Below are 18,383 nucleotides of genomic sequence, written 5' to 3' on the forward strand. Positions count from 1 at the left end.
TTAAATAAAGTGAAAACTGGAACACGTCAGTGACGTTGGACAGCTGGTCAACAATGATGGCGAAGAGAATGCACAAAAATAAAAAAAAGGGGAAAGTGCAGCTGTGGCTGAAGGGATATGGCAAAGAACCTTAAGTACCATCTACATTTTGCTGCGTATGGAAAACTGTGAGCAATTCCCCTCCTACATGGGAATGTACTGTTTATACTGAAAAGACATAACTGACAAGACGACTCAAGACTACAGGACTTGTGTTTGTTAAAGGCTATTCTCAGTTAATACCGTGGCATCCTAGGCAGTAGACCGTTAAGGAAAACGAAGAGATCTTTTGATGTATGAAATGAAATTTATTTTGGATTGGACATCCAAAGACACTTTAGAACGCAGTAGCAGTGCCACCTTGCTGCATCTGATTATTGGCCATAAAGCGCCGAAAACGTTACCCTTTACCGAGGAAATGAATACAAGAATATTGAGAAAAGTATTTGTAACGATGCTAAATGTAAAATGTATAGTCCTTGAATCAAGTTCAAGAAAGAAGTTGCTTAGCGTTGGTTGGATCCTCAGGAGCAATTCATACTGACTGCAGTGGCTTGACACCCAAGTACTTTGCCAGTTTCCACTGTAAGAAGAAATTAATTCATACTTTAAAAATGGACAGACCTTTTAGTGTTGGAGTGTTTGGGAAAATTTGGTATCACCTTTTACAAAATATTGTCGTACAGGAGACTGCTACAAGTAAATATAAATTATTAACAAATATAAATTAACAAGGTTCATTTATATTTGATATTTAAATCTTTGCATATAAATTATCATGTCATATATTAGGATTTAAAAGAATGCCATCACAACCCAAAGAACAGGAAAGTTGAGTTTTTGGAATTAATGAGATCTCTGTGCTGTTTGAAAAACGAAACTTCGGTAAGCAACAGATATTTGTTGGGTCATTGAATTGGTGTAAGCAGATGTTATTTCTTGATAAAATGACCGATCTAGGGCACTTACCATTTCCTGTATGAGGCTGTTGTCATAAGTTATGCCTCCATCTGCCCTGACCTTCTCTGAGTTGATTCGCTCTGGATCACCAGCCACCATAACTGGTTTTTGAGGATCGACCTATTAAGAAATATCAAGAGAGGAATCCCAAATATCATACCTTTGTTACTGTGCTTATAAGTACAGTACTGTAATGTTTGTTGATCATGAGGTATGCAATAGTTTATCAAATTTGAATACTGTAGTTTGCCATACTATAGTTATTCAACAATGCAGTTTCCTAAATGCAATATTAGAGAATGGAATGTCTGTGTTAAATACATTACCGGCTGCACGTTGCGGCAATAGTTCATCAGATCTCCCAGCCGACTTTCAAAACCAGGAGCAAAGCAAGTTGGATCAATTGCCACAAAACAGTGGCTGATGTCCGCTGGTCTGTCTGCTTTAGTCCAGTCACGAATATGAGGCCCATATGTCCCTCCTAGAGAACGTAAATGGCTGCTTAGATATATAATCATGACTATAGAGAGGATAAATAAGTCTGGAAAAGTTTTAGTAACAGACTAACTTTTTCTTTTTATTTTTTTATGTTCAAAAGTCAGTCCTCATGGCTTTTGGCAAAAGGTGGCACTTCCATCAATTACAACTGCCCCATTTAATGACCATTACAACAGAGAAGCACTTCTCACCTGACAAGATGCCGCAAAATATCTCCACCATCATTCCTAGACCAAAGCCTTTGTACCCCGAGGTCTCCTCTGCACCTCGAAGGGGTAACAGGTAACCCTCCAATCCTGCTTTGGCATCTGTTGTAGGGCGGCCTTCCTTATCCAGTGACCAATTCTCTGGTAGTGGTTTCCCTTCATACACTTTCTTCTCCACCTTTTATGCAAGTAGGATGCAAATTTGTGAAGATGAATCCAATAAAGGCATTACTTCATAGCTGAGTTGCAGTATGCAATGAATATACTGTACGTATGTCTAAAATCTAACAAATTATTTAGGCTTACTTTTCTTAACCAAAGATCAGATGATGTTCCCTAGAAAACTTAGTTTCCTAGCATGATAAGGAAACAAGACAGTACAGTATTTTAGATTTGCTGAAAATCTAAATTAAGATTTATTTATCAAGATATAAAACTTAGGATAATTACTTATAAAAATCTTGGATTGACTTTGCAACACCAAATGCCTATTAGGAACAAAGCAACCTTAAACTAGGTACAGGAGTGACAGATCTAACAGGACTCATAACATCACTTGTCTTACCTTACCACCTGCCACAACGCTTGTTGCCATATCTAGTACAAAATTGCCACCTTCTGCCGGAGCTGCCAGAGAAATTGGGTTTGTGCCCAAGACGGGCTGTGGATTAAAGAAAAGAGAACGGTGTTTGTACAGGCTGAAGAATGTATGCTGTCCCAATTCCTTGAGAACAACATCTTATCTGTGTATTTTAATTTATTTAAACCTGTATTCAAGCACATTATCCATGACTGTATTTTAAGACCTAGGAAAGCCCTGAATGGATGTTTTGCTTGTGAAATACATTAGGAACAATACATATGTAAACTCACATACTATACATAATACATGTACAGTATAAAAAATGTAGATTTTAGAGACCGCCACAATATTCTTTCACTCTCAACAAAGCGAGCTTATAAAACTGACATAAACTATTTCACTGTTCAAGATGATCATCAGTAACATTTTTAGGTCAGATTTTTGCTCTGTAGGGTTAGACATGGAATGACTTATTCCCACTCGTACCTGTCACATACACTCTCTATCTAAATTCCAATCTGGCCTAGTTCTCCGTGTATTCTGTTTTTCCATGAATTTCCATCCAGCTGTGAGAACTTCTCCCATCCTGTGTGCAAATCATCTCAGTCTCTGAGATCTCGGCCTGATTTCTAGCTGTTTGGCACAACTTCTCTCTGCAATGTCCAGTTCCACTCCAGCCTTGAATTTTAGCACTTTCCTTGTAAGTGCCCATGTTTCTGTTACACAGGAGTACTGCAGTGGCCTTACCAATGGAGGAGATGTATTTTCCAGCATCCTAACAATCTCTTCTCACTTCACACAAACTGTGGGTACTCATTTTGTTGCAGCCCTCTCGATACCTGCTTCACAGCACGTACCCAAGGTAACAGAAATACTCAATCTATTGTAAGGCCTGCCCTTCCACCACATGGGGCTCATCCTCATCTCCCTTCCCTGTTCCCTATACGTATGTTAAAAATCATAGCATTTGTAACAGCTGTTTCACCATATTGCAAATCGAAAAGTGTACTACCTTAACGCTCCTTGTTGGAACCACAAGAGACGAAGTGTTGGTGAAAGACATGCCCTGTGAAATGATAAGCAATTTAGCCTCTTCCATTGCTGTATATCATGCAGTAATCAAAATCAGAACTAAGTGTCAAATATACAAGAAATATCTTCTTTTATTCAGGTGTTAAATTAACTAAGGTATGGTATGCATTACAAAGATCAAACTAAGCATTATTTTTACTTACAATCATTCCCTTTTCTGCTGCTTGCATAGCCCACGCTCCAGCAATACCATAGTGGTTGCTTCCTGAAAAACAATGGAACATTAACCACAGGTCATTGTACTAATAGAGCAGTAATTATAAACTTTTAAAAAAATATTACTGTGCTATTAATTTAAGTTTGTGCTGATACCATTTCTATTTAATGTTTTTAATGTTTCACTGACTTTTTACAAGCAAGTATTACCAACTCACCTCTATTGCAAACCCAGCCTATTCCGGTTTCTTTTGCCTTCTTGATCGCCAGATCCATGCAGAACTTCGACACCACAGGACCCAAACCGTTGTTCCCATCCACTACAGCTGTTGACACACTCTCCTTCAGGACTGTTGGTCTACCATGAGGGTCGCAGAGCTTCTTTAGCACGTCAGACAAATACAGTTCTGAAATATGTCATGTAAACAAGTTAAGAAGGCCTTTGTTCTGATGCTACTCAGAAGGAGAGTTTTCAGTTTTAATTTTCCAGATATAATCTTATTACAGGTACTGTACTGTACATGAATCGCAATGTGTAACCTTTTGTGTACATGTGTGGGTTTAAATTCAGCCACCACAACCACCCTGAGGTCAGAACGTTCGATAGTCTATGAGTACCTGTATTTCCATCCATGGTAATCCTCTTTCAGCGCTGGCCTTACACAACATCCTTTAGCGCTGGGACAATAGTAGAAACAGGTAATCCCACCTAGGGCAAGGCTCTTTTGCCTGTAGCCTGCTTATTAGCTATGCAAACTAAAGATGCCTTGGTCTGGCAAGTCAAAATACAGAGTTTAATGCCCAAAGATTATTGTCCAGCCTCTTAAATATTGCTATTATTTTTGTATAATTTTGGTACTACAGTGTACAGTATTATAATTATAATGTATAAGATCAAGCCTTTTTTGGCCAGCCCCATGAGAGCTAAGAACTTAAGTTAGGCAATCTGGTTTAGGTATTTTTAAGTGTAAATACTGAACAATATTTAGAAAACTTTAAGACATTACAACTGGATTAACACAGCTGCACTTCTGTCAAGCATATTATATTGCAGGTGCTGTATTAATTGTGGATAGTCAAGTTTAGCTACGAATGTGTGTAGGGTTTCCATGTTAAAAGGTAAGTTAAATCACAGTGATGTAACTTCTGTTATTCAGTTGTTTTTTACTCTATTTAAGAGACCGTTACTGAAGAAGTAAAGTAAATGAAACATGCTGTACTGTACAGTGTACCGTATTGCATATATTAATGTAAAGTGTGCATCATTATCATGAATGTTCTTAATCAGCTCTCCGTTTGTGGGGTTAGATGGGAAATGAGTTCTATCTACTCTCCTAAGCCCCAAGCATTATGCACATACAGTAGCTGTTTGAATCCGAACTAACCTGTTCTTAAAAGCCCGTGACTCAAGTGCCCTCTCCTGTCAGCCTCAACTAAAATATCGGCCATCAGTGCTGCATTTTCTTGAGAAACACCAACAGCCTTCATACAGTCTGTTATGAATCGATGCACTTCATCTTCAGGGCACTAGAGGAATACAGTTATTAAAGTATGTGACTTAGAATTAAGCAACAGTAGCAATAATCTTATGTGGGGTCAATGCTCGGACCTGAAAAGGTTTAAGTTGTTATATAATCTCCCACAATGCAGACAGAGTTATACAGAGAAGGGTCAGTGTTCACAAAATACTGTATACCATTACTGTACATGGTGGTCAACTGTTATAAGTTAGGGTAACTTTATTTTAAAATCCAAGACTGAGATCATAAAGGTTATCTCTACATCATTATCTATTTATACTGATGGGGCATTTTTTGATGTAACTGTACGATGTTTTTGTGCAAACAACGAAGAAGATACCGTTTTGTCACAAGGAACACAGAGCTACTTCAGTTGCCAGTATTTGTTATCGATAATGCCGTAACACTGTAATTCTTTAAGCTCATACATTTTAATGAAACAAACCAGAAATTGAACGCAGAATGGCCATAAATGTAAAACAAAAGAACATTGTAAAGAAGATTGCAATCTAGATTAGATGATTAGGTGCTAAAAATTGGTAAATGCTGGAAAATGAATAAATCAAGGGAAGTCTGTTTGGGTGAGGCCTCAAACAAGGTAACTGAATCCCAAGACTATAAAAGTTAAAGGACATTGGGATTATTAAGAGTACCACAAAACTTTAAAAATAAAAAAAGATTGGGGATAGAAGTATGAGAGAATACTGCCATATTTTAAAGAATACCATCAACCAGATTTGCGCTACAGCATGTATGCGGGTTTTATGATATGAAAAATTTGGCAGACCCAAAATTTTTACCTCCCACCAAGCTTGCCCATACAGTAAAGCGCAGAAACAGGTTAGGCATTGCGAAAAACTTTGCAGCTAATACATCGGTAACTTACTTTGTTTCCTAAATCCAGAGGTGGCACAAACTTATTCTTTCCCTCGAGAGCGACAGCCATGCTTGAACCACCTTCAGGGAGAGGCAGAGGGTGAAAGGTGAGTTTATATCTTTGACAATAGGCCACATGCCTCAGAATTTCTGAGTCTTTATCTGACAATAAGCTGCATGCTCCAGCATTACTGGGTCTTTATCAGCTCTCCTGTCCCTGCCTAACAAATCTCCACCTGCTTTTTCCCCTGTTTATCACGATCAGGGTCGATCTGTCTGACTTTCTGCGCAATCAGCTACATATAGTGGATTATATAACTTGAGGCATAACAGCATATTGTATAATCACTGGTACTGAATCCTTATCAGTTAATATGGGCAGTGTTTTCTGCAATAAACAAACTCACGTCTCATTTATATAAGCAATATTTCAACAGTTGTTTGTGCGACAGTAGTTTCACAGTTTTAATGCAGCACACCAATTGATCTTCGTTTGATAATGAGTTTGCAGATTAGATCAACAGTACCTACTCTATGATGAACTTGCAACTAATGGATGCATCAAAGGTCCTAAGTAATACAGCAGTGATATGGTCATTCTCATTTCTTTCATTTTTAGAGTTAACATAGACCAAGAAGCCCATAAATAAGTCCCATGGCATTTCATCTCATATGTTTGATTTCCTTAATGGTCATAAAAACCTTGTGAGTACACAATATGCATTCAAGGAACTGATACCTTTAAAATATTTTTTTTTAAGAAAAGTAATGCAAATTCAGTTAGCCAAAAAATAAGTACATGGAGGAAAACACAGTATGAACCTACAAATATAGTCAAAACAAATAATATCTTCAGTGTTTAGCATTGACAACCAATATGCCCAAAGGAAAAATAACATTTGGCTTGAAGTGGAACAGTACAAAAACACTTTGGGCTCAAAGCTGGAGGTCTTTACATTGCACATCTAGGGATGGTCTAGTTCACGCTAAGCTGCTTAACCCTTATAATACTCCCAGACTTGAAAATATTCTGCAAAGACCTAGACTACTATTGAAAAATTGTTTTTTCCAACCAAACCAACCCAGTAAACGGGATCTTAGCCGAATACCCAAGTTGGCCATACGCACTTGACTGGACCTCACCGAGGAACCCTTGAGGTAAGTTAAATTAACATCCTCCTGCGACACCGTGTAAGTTGACACATTATAAAGAAAAGCATAAACATGGGTAGCCGTTCTATCGAAGACTAATTGTTTATACTACCCCTATGGAAATTCCGGGCACTTGCAAATGACCTTCGGTGACCTTACACTTGATTAGAATATTTCTTTTATGTTTACATAACTATCACCAGGTGTATCATGGGCCGTGATTATGGCTGAGGGTGTATCGGGTCGTAAAGACAAGCTCACGCTTTTAATACGACATAGAATCGCCATTATCGTTCACGTGACTAAGAGAGAGACCATCTGATGTGATTGTGTCGCCAAATCGATTCGCTTTTGCTAGTTGTGGCTGAATCTCCAAAAGGGAAACTAAAATAGGATGCACAAGGGGAAATTACGAAGTTTCATAATGCATAAAACCCCTGTGAGAATATTACGTGATAGTCACTAGAAAGAGTAATGGAGAGTTGGAGACAGCCAGAAGTTTTGCTGTTGTAGCGGAGTATCCTGCATAAAATTTCCGCAAGCGCTTAGTTACTTTTTTCAAGCGATGCTTGTTTGCTTTTGGCCTCTATACGAAATCAAAGAACACGAAATTCTCACATTACTCGGTAAACTAAATTATTTCATTTTCTAATTGTTTGAACAATGTGTTTCATCCGAGTCCGTGTCACTGATATGTGTAATATCTGAATCGATGTGTTCGTTACTATCTGACGATATAATTATGCACTGTTCCTCGTCATCATTATTAACATTCTGAGGCTGTGTGTCACATGTTATAACACTATTGTCTTGTTCATTTTCACTGTTTTCTTGTTCGTCATCGGCTTCGTTTGAAGATGAGTAATCTTCAGGAAAAAAAAGACCTGTAATATATAATCATGTGAATCATATGAATCCACTAATTCATTGTCGTCCAGAGTTTCACAAATTTCAACTTCAGTTTCTTCTGAAGAAGAATAGCAGTCTTCTGGGAAAAAATTTTCCGATATATAATCACGTGGTTCGAGGCCACTCATGTTTTCTTCATCTATAGGCTGCCAGCTGTATAAGGTCACTATAAAGTATCGAACGGGATAAAACAATGTACTCGGGTGAATGATAATGGCTTGGCGCTCTGAGAAGATAGAATACTTAGTCCGCATAATTATGGCTGCCACTTGACCTTTACGAGTTTTGCAGAGATGCAGGTATATATTATATTAGAAGTTTCATTGTCTATGAAACGTGAGCTCCAAACGCATATTTTTGAAACCCTGGACACTATTACCCTTGTACATAGCAAATTAATTGAAAGCGAGGATTCTGTCATTGAAAATCCTTCGTCGAAAACACTGGTTGCATGAGAACCATGAAAAGGGAGGCTGGGGATCTGTAGAAGATAAAATACAAGAAAGACGTGAGTGGCGAGATTTCAGAGAGAATGTTTGAACTGGTCATGAGTCTAATAGGTGGCACTGACGCATATAGGAGATAAATTAATCTTACGGCTTTTTTATTGGTTTTACAAGCATAATGACACGAGAAATTACTTGGTAATCACAATAGTAACTTAAATATGTAAGATATCCGTAGCCTGTCGACCATGATAGGCAAATTTTCATCAAAATTAACCTTTTTCCACATTTATATGTTCCTCTGCTATTTACATTACCCTCACTTTTTACCTGGCATTCTGCCCTGTTTAAATTAGTCTCACTTTATTTACATACCCAATAATTAGTCGATCTTCCGTTATTTTTACATTAAAAACGAAATTTTATGAGGGCAGCAGCGTCAATGTTCAAGAATTTTCAGAAAAAAAGTTTTTCTGGAGTTTTAGCGCCATCTATGAAATCGAATGAGTATCGGTACTTCCCGTTACAACCCTCAAGAAAAACCGGTCAAAAATTCCCATGATGCCGTGACCGACAAGACAAATTGTCTTGGTGGAAGCTTCTGATTGGCTAAGACAAATTTTCTCTTGTGTGAACAGTGAAGCCTTTCTGAGCTTTTCAGTTGACAGAACTTTCTGATTTCTGAGAGTGACTAGTCCAATGTCTGCTTTAGTTTTGTGGAACGATTTTCCTTTGTGTCTTGCTTTAAGGTAAGGATTTTAAAGATTTTTATTTCAAATATTTTGGTGTTTTATGTTTTGAAGGACCGTGGTTGTACTTGGTGGTAAAATGTTTGGTCTCTTAAGTTGCTTGATCTTGTACACTTTAGGTGATTAGCGTACCATAAATAGTTCCTTTATGGTGAACTTCAGAATGTGTTAAGATTTTGAAGTGACAAATGGACCTTTGGTGGTCGACGACTTTTGTAAAAATATTTTCAAATTTGAACGAATTCTTGCACTTACGGCGTGTGAATAAGAGGTTGTATTAAAAGACCCTTGTGAATTTAAAGTACAAAAGCCAAATACTCTTTTTAGGGAGCAGAATAAGGCTCAGAGCTCAACCCTTGACAATGAAGTACAGCGTAAATCTGCGAGACATTTCGATAAGTAAACCAGTTATAGCCAATTACTCGTACCATGCTTTTTTTAAAGGGATCTTTGGTTATTTCATAACTAGAAGTGGGAAACACTACAGATTTCTTTAAGTCTAAATTGTTAAAAACTGTTTGAGCCACTTTTCGTTAACTTTTTAGGTACGATAATGAATGACCGGTGCTGTTACATAGTCATAATTTGTTGCGTAACTGTTCCCTGTGATATGCTGATGGGAAACGAAGTACTTCACAAGATTTACTTAACCGTAAAAACAGATTTTAGGGACGTCAGCCTATTATTCACTGAAAAACTAGCTTTTATTTTTAAAGGGACTCCCTACCCCTCTTTTACGATCGCTGATGAATGTGCCTCTGCACCATTAACATTTTAGTGCATAGAATGATGTAGCGTTGTACCTCATTTTCGACACGATGGTCCGGGATTATTTCCAGTGAAACTGCAGTTTAATTCTACATTTAGGTAGAGAAATGTTAAGGTTTGGCTCGCAAGTTACGGATGGGGATCTTTTTAAAGTGAAACTTGATTTTTCACATTTTAATTAATTTTCATGAACCGAGGTACAGTACTTTGTCAGCTTTCCAGGGACTGAAATATTCTCGCGTTGCAACCACGAATTAATATGTGAACATGATTCATGACTATTGGAGGACTGACTGCGAGTGACAAGGGATTTTTAGACAAAATCTTACGAAATCTGGAGAAGCGTTTGCCGAATATCCTCAAGAGCTTGAGTTGACAAAGCCAAATTTTTCCCGTTTGAGTTAACTACTCGGGTACCGAGCAAGGAAATTTAAAAAGTTCAATAAACATACATTCTGTATGCGGTTTATAGGCAATTTTACTTTAGGCCTACCGTCTAGGTTGAAAGCTGACTACCTGAGAGGCTGAGCCTTCCTATTGTAGTGTCGAGCGAATGTGGTTGATTTTATGCTGTTGCATATTTTAAACTATAGGTAGCGGTTGTCTAGATTATTCAGGAAGTCCTGAATTTAATTTTTTTTTTATTAGTTCACTGTATAGAATTCTATAAATGCCAGTGCAATGCAAATAGTCCGGTTCGAGTTCAGAAGTGCGTTGTTACGTAAGCTTAATTCTGACGAGGTCAGGCCAATTCTTTTGACCCAAGGAGTGTTGACAGTTTTGCTTCGGTTCTGAAGTTCCACAGCAATGGCCCAGGTTTTATTTTAAATGTAGCAAAATTGTAAATTCAGTTAGTGGTGTAATTAACAATTTTCAGCATTTTATAGATGAAAATGCACGGGCTTATGTGTTTGTCTGTAGGTACTGATTTTAAATAATAAACTTAAGGGAGTAGCGGTGTGTCAGTTCACCAACGCAGCGGGAAAACTGTCTATTTAATATGGAGAGGATGATATGTACATTATGTTGGCCATGATTTTGGCGCTGCGATCCCCCACAATGTTTTCGTTACATGTTGTAAGTACAACACATGATCCGTTTAAGTGCGTCATCTTAATGATACATATGTTACAATGACCAATGTGGTATTGAAGGTTGAATGATTGCTTTTAGATTTTTCTGTTTACATTACCAGACTTTTTGCTTTCAATAAACATTTTCAAACGTGTTCAGTTTCCAGTGATCACTGTTTTCAGTGAGTAATTTTGAACGTTTCCATTTAGCGTTTTAAAACCAGTGTTTTTAGTGACTTTAAACTTCGCTTGCTGTGAGCATTTTATAAATTTAGCTTACTCCAGCATTATCTTTCTTGTTCAGTTAACTTGTGTACTTAAAGAATGGGAAATTAATTTAGAATATCTCCCACAGGGCCTATGCTGCGGTTATCCGAAGATAAGATGCTGCCTGCTCGACGAAGACGACAAATTGATGCAGTTAACAAGAACTGATAGTATCTTCAACAGAGGAACTCGCACCGTATACAAAAATGGATATTTTGGGATCATATAGTCACTCAGAGGTAGGGGAATAATCAGATCTTCCTCTTGTGTGTTTTAGGTTTATTATGAACTTGCTTTTGCACTTTTGAAAAACCGATTCATTAGTAATGATGGAATTCAAGTTTAAAAAAGTCTGTGCAGTTTGGTTGTTTTAGTATAGTTCGTCTGGTTAAGCGAAGACTGACGCGCACTGGTTTGTTGTTCAGTTAATGATAGGAACTTTTACATTTAGGCCTATGTAGAATAGCACGTACGATTAGGCATAGATTAACGTTAGATTTTTGTGAGTGCCTTATTTGAATTAAATGTCTCGGATAGGCCTAGTATAATCTGATTGCTTTACAAGCTAAAGTAACTGATCTTATTCTGATACTGTCAGTATTCAGACAGTCAGTATTCTGACTTTTTCAAGGTTTATCACTGGACTATTCTGCAGTTGTAATTATTAAACTACTGAAGATCGTTCCCCAAACTAAACGGGACGGCCAGGAAATGTCTTTGCTCTTATATTTATTGAACTTTAAAAATGCCTATATTGTTTCCTGAAATTCCTGAGTATCTCAAGTGCAAAACTTAGTCTAATTCTTGAAGGCCTTGTCTTATTAAGCAGTATAAACAATAGATTTTTTGTATTATAGGCAGTTTCTTAATATGATTATGAATTAGCGGCTACGAGTAATGCACCATTAGTGTATGTGCAGAATGTGACAGCTTTCATGTTCCCTTAGTTTATGGCAGTTGAACAGTCGTTCTGAAAATCAGTTGAATTACGAAGTATCTATTGATACACAGCAGTATATAGCCATTTCTTGACCCTCTATGCACACCGATAATTATATTAAAAAAAATATTCATTCGTTAAAGATTTACCTAGTGAATTGGTCACAAGCTTGTTGTATTTGAGTGCCTATACTTGAATCTCTGCACTTAGTTTTGGTGAGAAGTTAAAACGAATTGTAGGCTTGTCAAATGCCTTTAGTTTAACTGTCTTGCAAAGTATTTTGAATTCAGCCTTTCATATTGCATAACGATAGTTTTGTACTAGTGATGGTGACCCTAGATATGGGCCCTAGACTTGAAAGTTTTGTATCGGGGTCTGCATATTCGTTAATAGAGTAAAAATCGGAGATCACCTATAGAGACTTGTTAGAAAATCCGACGGCTGTTAAATCTTCAGCTTGTCATGGGAACAGACGTAATTAGCTTTTGAATGTGCGAATTACGGGAATTGATATGTCTGACAGGTTTAATTTAGCTCTCAACACTACTCCCAGATAACTAAATGAACTTGGTTAGGCATCAGACCCAATAAATTGTCTAGTGGCAATCGAGAACCTTTTCTGCAAAAAGTTCGAGATGTTAGTCTTAATCACCCAACAGGGCAACTGGGGGAATTTTCAGACGTCTCAAAAGAATTGCTGGGGTCCATGATCAAATTTCTTTTTTTTTTTTTTTTAATCCAGTTTCTTTTCTTCAGGGGTAAGAGGAAAGGGGTGTTCCAGAACACGTGCTTTCATCCAGACTGATGTCCTGAACGGAATTACCGTTAAATTAAAAACTGTTTTGGTGCTCCAAACTGCTTTACATTTTTCTACGAAAGTTAAAAATGTCTATTGTAATGCCAGTAGTATGAAAGGATGACTTGTAATGTACCACAATAAAACTCATAAAGGTTTCCCCCCCTTGTTTTAACTAAATCCTTTAACATTTAACATTACTGATGACTTGCCTCAAATTCTGACTATAATTGCTATTGTTAAGCCGAGATCTTTTAAATTTTACGTTAAATGACATCACAGTCGAAAAGATTGTAAACTAATTCCGATGGGGCTTTGTAATTTGTTACAACGCAGTACGAAGACCCCGAATAAAAGAATCTGAACTCATGTTCTCCCTCGGTCACTGTTCATTGTTTAAAGACTAAGTCGTGCACCATCAAGCAGTTGAGCAAATTTTGTCATTCAAACTGTCCTGTCGTGAATGATCTTGCATCATATTTGGTGCAACGTACTTAAAAGCTGTTGACGTTCATTAATTTTACAATGGCGGTCCAGGTTTGTTAGAATGTAGTGAAACTATTGACCGTTGAAAGAACTTGTGCCGAGCATACGACGTCCGAAAGTAAAGCCAGGAACTTATCCTAGCTTGTATGTGAAAGCTGTCACATTCAGCAAAAGCAAGACGACTGTAGTAACTGCTAATTATAATAGTGCTTGTGACAATAGCTATTCTAATATCAGTTTGCTAGGGAAATATTGGTGACAGACAAGCAATTAGTTTTTGGACTTGGGGTCCCAATCTCTTCAAAGAATATACCACGAGTTTCCAGTCTTAATAGGCTACTCCTTGCCATCCACATGACTGACACGTCTGCTAATTTCGAAATTCTATCCACATTCCTCCTCGTCTTAACTTGGTTTTTCCTTGCCCAAACACTCCACGTGCCTTTCATTCCCTTTTCGAGACGTGACCCCAAATTTTTTTTTTATTTTTTCAATATTCCTCTTCCTCCAAATTTCTTCGCTTATAAACTCCAATTTTCTAGTGAACATTGTTGTTTTTTAAGTAAGCAGTTTCCCCAGTCATATATTTGGTATCCCTGTCGCAATGCTTGGTTGTTGACATGCTGCTTAAGTATCAAAAGCTTTTGCCATCTTTATCTTTAACGTGTGGTAATACACTTCTTCCACACTGACATCTAGCCGTTTTTCTCCACCAACAATTTACCACTAACAGTTACTGCATTTCCTCGTTATCATCAGCAGTCTGTATACTTAACACATCTTTGTATTAACATCATCAAACACCACATAATTGATTTTCCTTATATTCAACATATGCTTCTACCTACCCAATGTATTCCTCTTAACATTCTTTTTGTGAGCCGTAATTGCTACTGTACGCTCCCATTTGTAATTGAAATATTTCAAGTTTCCATTAAAACTAAACCTTATTTTAATAGTGCGCCTAGTTCTCGGAAGCAACTTGCCTTGAAATGTCACCTAACATTAATGCATAGGATGCCAGGATATTCCCAGCTATAAAGAAAACATCAGTATGGATAAAATCCCGCAAAAATCTCCCTAGTGTCCAGTTACTTAGGTGAAATTGCCGTTTCTATAAACACTGCAGAATAGTCAAGACTTCAGTGACAATTTTAACAAACCAAAGTAGGGTTAAAGGCAGTTTATAAACCTAGAATAGATATGTAAAGCAGTTTTATTTGTTCAGTAAGCAGTTGTAATAACCACAGTGCCCACTTCATTTCTCGATTTCTTCACATTTTTTGCATACGCTTGTCCTACAAAGCCTTAGACCCAAATAAAGAAATCCTGACGTCTGTAGCGGATCAGAGCCTGCATTAGGGAAAACAGAACACTAACGCACCAGGTGGTAAATGAGACATGTTCCGATATATCGAACGCTGGCTCAAATCCCGTTACGGACGTCAGGTTTTCATTTGGACCCTAAATCTCTATGTAATGGCAAGCGTATCCAGAAATTGAGGAAAACGAGATATCAAGAGGGTGTGGTGATTATTACAATTACGTTATCTGGTGAAATAGACCAGTAGATTATATAATTGTGTAGCAGATTCATGTCCAGTAGAAATTTTATCATGCAAGATTTTTTATTAGTGTTAACTGAAAGGCGAAGGACTTTGTCCTTGAGGAACTAAGCTTGTTTTAATCTCGCATTTCATCATTACAGATAACCCAGTTGGCAGCCTCTTGAAGAGAGCAAGATACACTATACTTATCTACATAGGGGGCTTTCCCACTACTAGTATTGAGCTGCATGAACCCCCATCTACTCTCGTCAGTCACGTATACATCGTAGTTCTCGGCTCTTCAGTTTATCAAAGTGAAGCATATGTACTCAAGAGACAGATACATGGTTCTGCTTGACTTAACGAAACCTGATGAGAAAGTGAGCCTTACACCATAGAACCAAACCAGAGAAGTGGGCCAGTACACCACAGAACTGAGTATCACCAAACCAGAGAAATGGGCCAGTACACCACAGAACAGAGTATCACCAGACCAGAGAAGTGGGCCAGTACACCACAGAACAGAGTATCACCAAAACAGAGAAGTGGGCCAGTACACCACAGAACAGAGTATCACCAGACCAGAGAAGTGGGCCAGTACACCACAGAACAGAGTATCACCAAACCAGAGAAGTGGGCCAGTACACCACAGAACAGAGTATCACCAAACCAGAGAAGTGGGCCAGTACACCACAGAACAGAGTATCACCAGACCAGAGAAGTGGGCCAGTACACCACAGAACAGAGTATCACCAAACCAGAGAAGTGGGCCAGTACACCACAGAACAGAGTATCACCAGACCAGAGAAGTGGGCCAGTACACCACAGAACAGAGTATCACCAGACCAGAGAAGTGGGCCAGTACACCACAGAACAGAGTATCACCAAACCAGAGAAGTGGGCCAGTACACCACAGAACAGAGTATCACCAAACCAGAGAAGTGGGCCAGTACACCACAGAACAGAGTATCACCAAACCAGAGAAGAAAATTACCAGTACACCATAGAACCAAAAAGAGAAGAAATTTACTCTTACTTCACTGTACGAGGAACAATTAAAATAAAGCCTATAAATAACTGCTTTTATATTTTATTTATAACACTTCTTTCAAAACTCGATTTTTACTCCACGCCAAACATTTCTCAATTCCCCACCAGCAGTGGGGGAGTTATTTAAACACCTCCAAAAATATCTATCAAAATCTTATGCTGCTCAACATTTAGAAAGTGACGAATTAGATAAAAGGTACATTATAACGTCCCTTTCATCATTACACGTGAAACGGTGACTTCCTATACAACAGTAGTAAAAATAGTGCAAGATGTCAGACCACTTACGACTTTTAAATTCTAGATCTTTAGAATTCTTACAAGATCTTTAGAATTCTTACAGTCTTAGGAAGTTTTGAGCAAAATCAGTATCAAATCTTAGAATCATACTGCGCCTGTCAGTGTTGAATGACAAATATGACCTGTGTTTTAGGGATTTGTGAAACCTCAAAATATGTGAGCAAAGACTCGCTTTCAGATGGGCAATGGACAACTTTGGCATGCATTGTTTCACAAGCAGAAACAGAAAAAACGACTAACGTTCTCATGAATCTAAAAGTCAGACTTCTTCGATTCTTGAGAATGGTAGTCAGAAATTTTCTCTCACTGCTTGTGAAACAATGCAGCTAGCTTAAACTGCCCATGCCCCTCAGAAAAGGCGTCTGTCTCTGTTCCCGTTATACCTTGAAGCTTCATAAATACCTAAAACACAGGTCACAAGTGTTACTCGGCACTGACAGACAGATACGTATGACTTGGAGATTTGATACTGATTTTGCTCTAAACTTCTAAAGACTGTACGAATTCTAGAGATCCAGAAACTTCTAAAGTTGTAAGTGGTCTCTGACATCTTGCATAGTTTTTACTGCTATTGTACAGGCAGTCACCGTTTCACGTGTAATGATGAAAAGGACACTTTATCTTGTACTTAAACCAATTCATCATTCCAACATTCTCAGCAGCAGCAGCTTCTTCTAATAAATACTGGATGCTTCCTCTTCTTCTAATAAATACTGGATGCTTCCTCTTCTTCTAATAAATACTGGATGCTTCTTCTTCTTCTAATAGATACTGGATATGTTAATAAATACTGTCCGGGGGAAATTCAGTTTCTTGGTGCTCTATTCAGTGATGAACTGACTGGGCTCTTCACACACAAGCTGCAGTGGGTCCTCTCGTCTTGGGACGTTTTGGGAAACTTGACTCTCGTGGCTGAGGAACTTCTCACGGTGGGCTATTCCTAAAGGCCTTGAGATCGCTCTTTTTCTGGGACTTCTTACCACCCATCAACCTGCAATAAAAGTAATCATTTAGTCATACATTGCTTAATTATGCATTTTGAATTTAATTTTAATGGTTACCAACCATCAACCTGCAATAAAAGTAATCATTTAGTCATACATTGCTTAATTATGCATTTTGAATTTAATTTTATTGGTTTTAAAAAACACAATTTGAATTTACTTTTTATAAATGGTTTCTAAAACACACAATTATTCAGAATGAGCAAAGTTTACACGTAAACTACGGACCCCCAGCCAACTTTTGTTATTCTAATTAAATCAGGCACAGACAAGCAACCAATAGTCAAGGTAATCTTGCGTATGAGAGATTAAATTTTGAAGGAACTCCTTTCAGTGGCAAGCTAGGACTTTCAGGACAATGGGCAGACAAATGAATACACTCCTTTCATCTTTTATTGCACGAAATTTCTTTCTAATGCTTAAGTTCATTAATAATAAGCTCTGAATGATCTGAGAACGCTACATACTCAAAAACAGTGGTAACAGTAGCGATGAGGCATGAATATATTTACTGCACAGGTAAATTCTCCCAAAACTCTTTTGCTCTGATGAACCAAAACAGAATTCCACTTTGGGTAGATATCCACAAACATATCCCTATTCTAAAGCAACTACAAGTGCTCTTATTTCTCCTAAGCTATTTCAAAACTACTGCTGCTTTGAACATCAACTAGATGCAATCGATTTCTTTGTAAAATAATAAAATACTAGTTTTATACATATTCATTAAATGGAAAAACCCTAGTCCTATTATGCTTAGTACAACCAAGGTTCCCAATAAAATATCAAATGTAACTATGATTACTTTGAAGCACTGAGTAATTACTACGAGTTACGTGGGCTGCCTGCTATCAAGCAGTTATGTTACAACAGATGCAGTATCCTAAGCCTATTTAAGAACCAAAATAATAATAATAATAATAATAATAATAATAATAATAATAATAATAATAATAATAATAATAA

General features: G+C 37.6%; 3 protein-coding genes across 8 annotated transcripts in view; 1 reads left to right on the top strand and 2 right to left on the bottom strand.

The window, feature by feature from the left end:
- Nucleotides 1–326: 326 nt before the first annotated feature.
- On the bottom strand, nt 327–7,624 carry LOC136846777 (uncharacterized oxidoreductase YjmC-like). 2 transcript variants are annotated; one of them, XM_067118016.1, is made up of 11 exons: nt 7,535–7,624; nt 5,941–6,011; nt 4,920–5,061; nt 3,753–3,941; nt 3,522–3,583; nt 3,299–3,352; nt 2,269–2,364; nt 1,689–1,881; nt 1,326–1,480; nt 1,009–1,119; nt 327–622 (listed from the first exon to the last, which is right to left on the bottom strand). In XM_067118016.1, exons 2-11 carry the CDS (start codon nt 5,998–6,000, stop codon nt 575–577), a joined length of 1,110 nt encoding a protein of 369 aa, XP_066974117.1. In that variant the 5' UTR covers nt 6,001–6,011; nt 7,535–7,624; the 3' UTR covers nt 327–574. The 2 variants fall into 2 exon arrangements, with proteins under 2 accessions (XP_066974117.1, XP_066974118.1); XM_067118017.1 differs by having other exon boundaries at nt 7,546–7,601.
- On the top strand, nt 4,042–16,369 carry LOC136846778 (uncharacterized). Of its 2 annotated transcripts, XR_010855537.1 has the most exons (4): nt 4,042–4,233; nt 4,589–4,653; nt 11,383–11,533; nt 12,991–13,190. XR_010855537.1 is itself a non-coding variant. In XM_067118019.1 (2 exons), exon 2 carries the CDS (start codon nt 15,521–15,523, stop codon nt 16,238–16,240), a length of 720 nt encoding a protein of 239 aa, XP_066974120.1. In that variant the 5' UTR covers nt 11,383–11,533; nt 15,225–15,520; the 3' UTR covers nt 16,241–16,369. The 2 variants fall into 2 exon arrangements, 1 of the variants encoding a protein (XP_066974120.1); XM_067118019.1 differs by lacking the exons at nt 4,042–4,233; nt 4,589–4,653; nt 12,991–13,190 and adding an exon at nt 15,225–16,369.
- LOC136846774 (probable serine/threonine-protein kinase dyrk2) overlaps nt 16,138–18,383 on the bottom strand; it is a 64,254-nt gene continuing 62,008 nt past the window's right edge. For 2 of the 4 annotated variants that reach the window (XM_067118009.1, XM_067118003.1), the window contains one exon: nt 17,173–17,404. The gene's annotated coding sequence lies outside the window, so the exon portion shown is untranslated. Of the gene's footprint in view, nt 17,405–18,383 lie in introns of all 4 variants that reach the window. The other 2 variants (XM_067118006.1, XM_067118005.1) reach the window with 2 other exon arrangements.

The sequence above is a fragment of the Macrobrachium rosenbergii genome, chromosome 15, assembly GCF_040412425.1.
Source record: "Macrobrachium rosenbergii isolate ZJJX-2024 chromosome 15, ASM4041242v1, whole genome shotgun sequence".
Taxonomy (NCBI): Eukaryota; Metazoa; Arthropoda; class Malacostraca; order Decapoda; family Palaemonidae; genus Macrobrachium; species Macrobrachium rosenbergii.